This window comes from Nematolebias whitei, chromosome 3 (genome assembly GCF_014905685.2).
Source record: "Nematolebias whitei isolate Nwh7 chromosome 3, NemWhi1, whole genome shotgun sequence".
Classification (NCBI taxonomy): domain Eukaryota; kingdom Metazoa; phylum Chordata; class Actinopteri; order Cyprinodontiformes; family Rivulidae; genus Nematolebias; species Nematolebias whitei.
The window spans coordinates 15,170,217-15,173,032 of record NC_056500.1 but is presented as its reverse complement, the minus strand read 5'-3'; the positions used below and the strand labels follow the sequence as shown (position 1 = coordinate 15,173,032).

The following is a 2,816-nucleotide window of genomic DNA, read 5'->3' as shown; positions in this document are numbered from 1 at the left end:
TATATATATATATGTATTTATATTTATATATATATATTTAAAACAACTATATAATGGAATTGGCTTCAATCCTGGATTGGTTAACCATAAGGGACTAACCATAAGTCTTCTTGCATTATTTAATCTTGTATTTTAATCACGTATTGTATTTTAATAAAACGCACGATGAGACAACATCTGTCAGCTTCTTCTGGAGCACATGTGGGTCATCTGTCTAAGGTTTTTATATTTATACAGCCTAAAAATTAAAGTGCATGGAATCAAAATCTACCATTTGGAAGAAAAAAAAAACTGAACAGTTCCTGGTAACAGTGACACAAAGACCACGTGATCAGCGTGCTCCTATAAATACCTTTTTAGACCTAAGGAGGATAGTGTGAGCCTGGATACCTCCCTAATCTCGCGCGTAAAAGTTGTTTTTAAATATCCAAAAGTTGTCTTTGAGTGATCAGACCTTCGGTTCTGACGACAACACGAGCTCGTGCGCGTGCAAGACCAAAACTTCATCTTTGACTGACTTTTCCGCGGGAGTCAAACAGAAGTTGCAGCTTTCTTTTTGCCTTGAAGTCCTCCCTCCGTCGCGCGCGACCATCATCAGATGATTCGCTCGAACCACACTTTCAAGCGATTGCGTCTTTTTGGTACATTTTAACCATGTGTGCTTTTATTAGTTGGAGATAAAGCAGCTGGAGAGCGCCGGTAGAAGGAGGGTGCGCGCGCTCCGACAAAACCGGAGAAGAACTCGGACAGAGAGGGGGAAGTGAAGTGGTGTCTCCAAGGATGACTTTAGGGACGGATATGTCCGACAGCTCTGCATTGTCCGAGGATGTGGACATTGATGTGGTCGGTGGGGACATTTCTGCGGGAAAGGATGGGAAATACATCCAGGAGTTCAACTTGGACAACGACTCGGACGATAATTACTCCCAGAACGCAGCGGAAAGGGTTTCCTCCCCGGGACTCAGCTCGGACTGCCCGTCGGAGCAGCTGGGCTCCGGCGCAGAGTCCGGGACCGTGCTCGGGGACAAACCTCGAAAAAGCGCCCTGGTGAAGCCACCGTACTCCTACATCGCCCTGATCACCATGGCCATCCTGCAGAGCCCCAAGAAGCGCCTGACGCTCAGCGAGATCTGCGAGTTCATCAGCAGCAGATTCCCTTACTACCGGGAGAAGTTCCCCGCGTGGCAGAACTCCATCCGACACAACCTCTCTCTGAACGACTGTTTTGTGAAAATCCCCCGGGAGCCGGGCAACCCCGGGAAGGGCAACTACTGGACCCTGGACCCGGACTCCGCGGACATGTTCGACAACGGGAGCTTCCTGCGCCGGAGGAAGCGCTTCAAACGGCACCAGAACAATGAGATCCTCAGGGACTCCGGCGGCTTTCTGCCCGGCTTTGGATACGGCCCATATGGATACAACTACGGGCTCCAGCTGCAGAACTTCCACGTAGCGCACGGCCCTTTCCACGCGCACCACACAGGTGGTTCATTCCCGTTCCCTAACGCGCCCTGCACCTTGCCCTCCTCCGCATCCATATTCCCGGCGCCGCATCACATGCCCTCCCTTTTGGGGAGCGACTTAAGGAAGCCCTTTTATCCCCAGCTGAGCCCCTCTCTGCCCCCAGTCAAGACGGACTCGAGCGCTCAGGGCCGGCCGTCGTTCTCCATCGACAACATCATCGGAGAGAGCAACTCCAGCGGCGCTTCGCTGAGCGCGCAGCCGGGCAGCCAGGCTCAGATCCTGGCCATGCTGACCCCCGCCCTGGCCTCCGCCTCCACACACTTGAACTTATCACAGGAGGGCATGTTTCAGAGCCAGACTTTCCCCTCCAAACCCCCCAGCATGAACAGCTGTTCTTATTAAAGACATAAAAATAATGAGACAATTATTGCGACGTCGTCCTATATGAAGGTAGGATGAACATTCAGTTTTATGAGGAGAGATGAGTTTATTTATAGGATGTAAATAGAACACAAAGACACAGACACCAGGGCAGGCCTGAGGCCTTCGTTTGTTTATGGTGGTGGGAGAAAACAACAAATCTGATTTTCAACATAAGTTAAAGATGTCATTGACTTTGGGGGATCGTTTCCATTGTTTAATATAAATATTAATAAGGAATCCTTGATTGTGTTTGGTGTGTGCGTGAGAAACTCAGGTTTTACTTATAAAACACATGAAGACAAAAAAAGGGGGTTTGTGACATCAGAATAAATAAAATATATCACAGAATGTGTCATTTCCCCCCAACAGCATGAATTATTTCATGTGATAACATTGAATTGTGTTTTCCTCCCTGTTTCCACATTAATCTGTGAAGTTTGTCACGTGATGCCATTAGAGAAGCACCTAAATGTTCCAATAGGTCTTTATTTTAATTTTTTTTTTTTTTGGTTGTAATGGCGAAAATAATAAATGTTTGTGTTTCAAAACAGAACAAAAATAGTAGCTTTTTATTGAATTCAAAGTTGCTCTTAATCAATAAAATTGATTAATTAGATTTGAACCACAGTTTTTGTGCGTTTTTGATGAAAATGTCTTTAAAACGTGTCCTTAAATTTTAAATAGATTTATATCTATTTAAAATAAAAAAAAGGAAAGACGCAGATTTATTTTACTTGTGTGTTTTTATTTGGCACAAACATTTTGCTCAGCTGTGACTCTAATTAATTGCAGTAAATAAAAGCTCGTGCTTGTTGTGAGGAACCCACTCTATTTTCCTTTAAATGTTTCCAACAGAACTCGCTGTGCGTAAAATTGGGAGATATCACGCAACAGTGCGCATGTTGTGTGGCTCTTTACTCGTTTGTAAA

At 45.4% G+C, this 2,816-nt stretch overlaps 1 protein-coding gene across 1 annotated transcript; it reads left to right on the top strand.

Moving 5' to 3' along the window:
* Positions 1-544: 544 nt before the first annotated feature.
* foxd2 (forkhead box D2) lies at positions 545-2,192 on the top strand. Its single transcript, XM_037674558.1, has one exon. It carries the CDS (start codon positions 781-783, stop codon positions 1,864-1,866), a length of 1,086 nt encoding a protein of 361 aa, XP_037530486.1. The 5' UTR covers positions 545-780; the 3' UTR covers positions 1,867-2,192.
* Positions 2,193-2,816: the final 624 nt, after the last annotated feature.

What these genes read in the sequence shown, in the direction of transcription:
- foxd2 (XM_037674558.1), top strand. Translation starts at nt 781, where the DNA reads ATGACTTTAGGGACGGATATGTCCGACAGCTCTGCATTGTCCGAGGAT.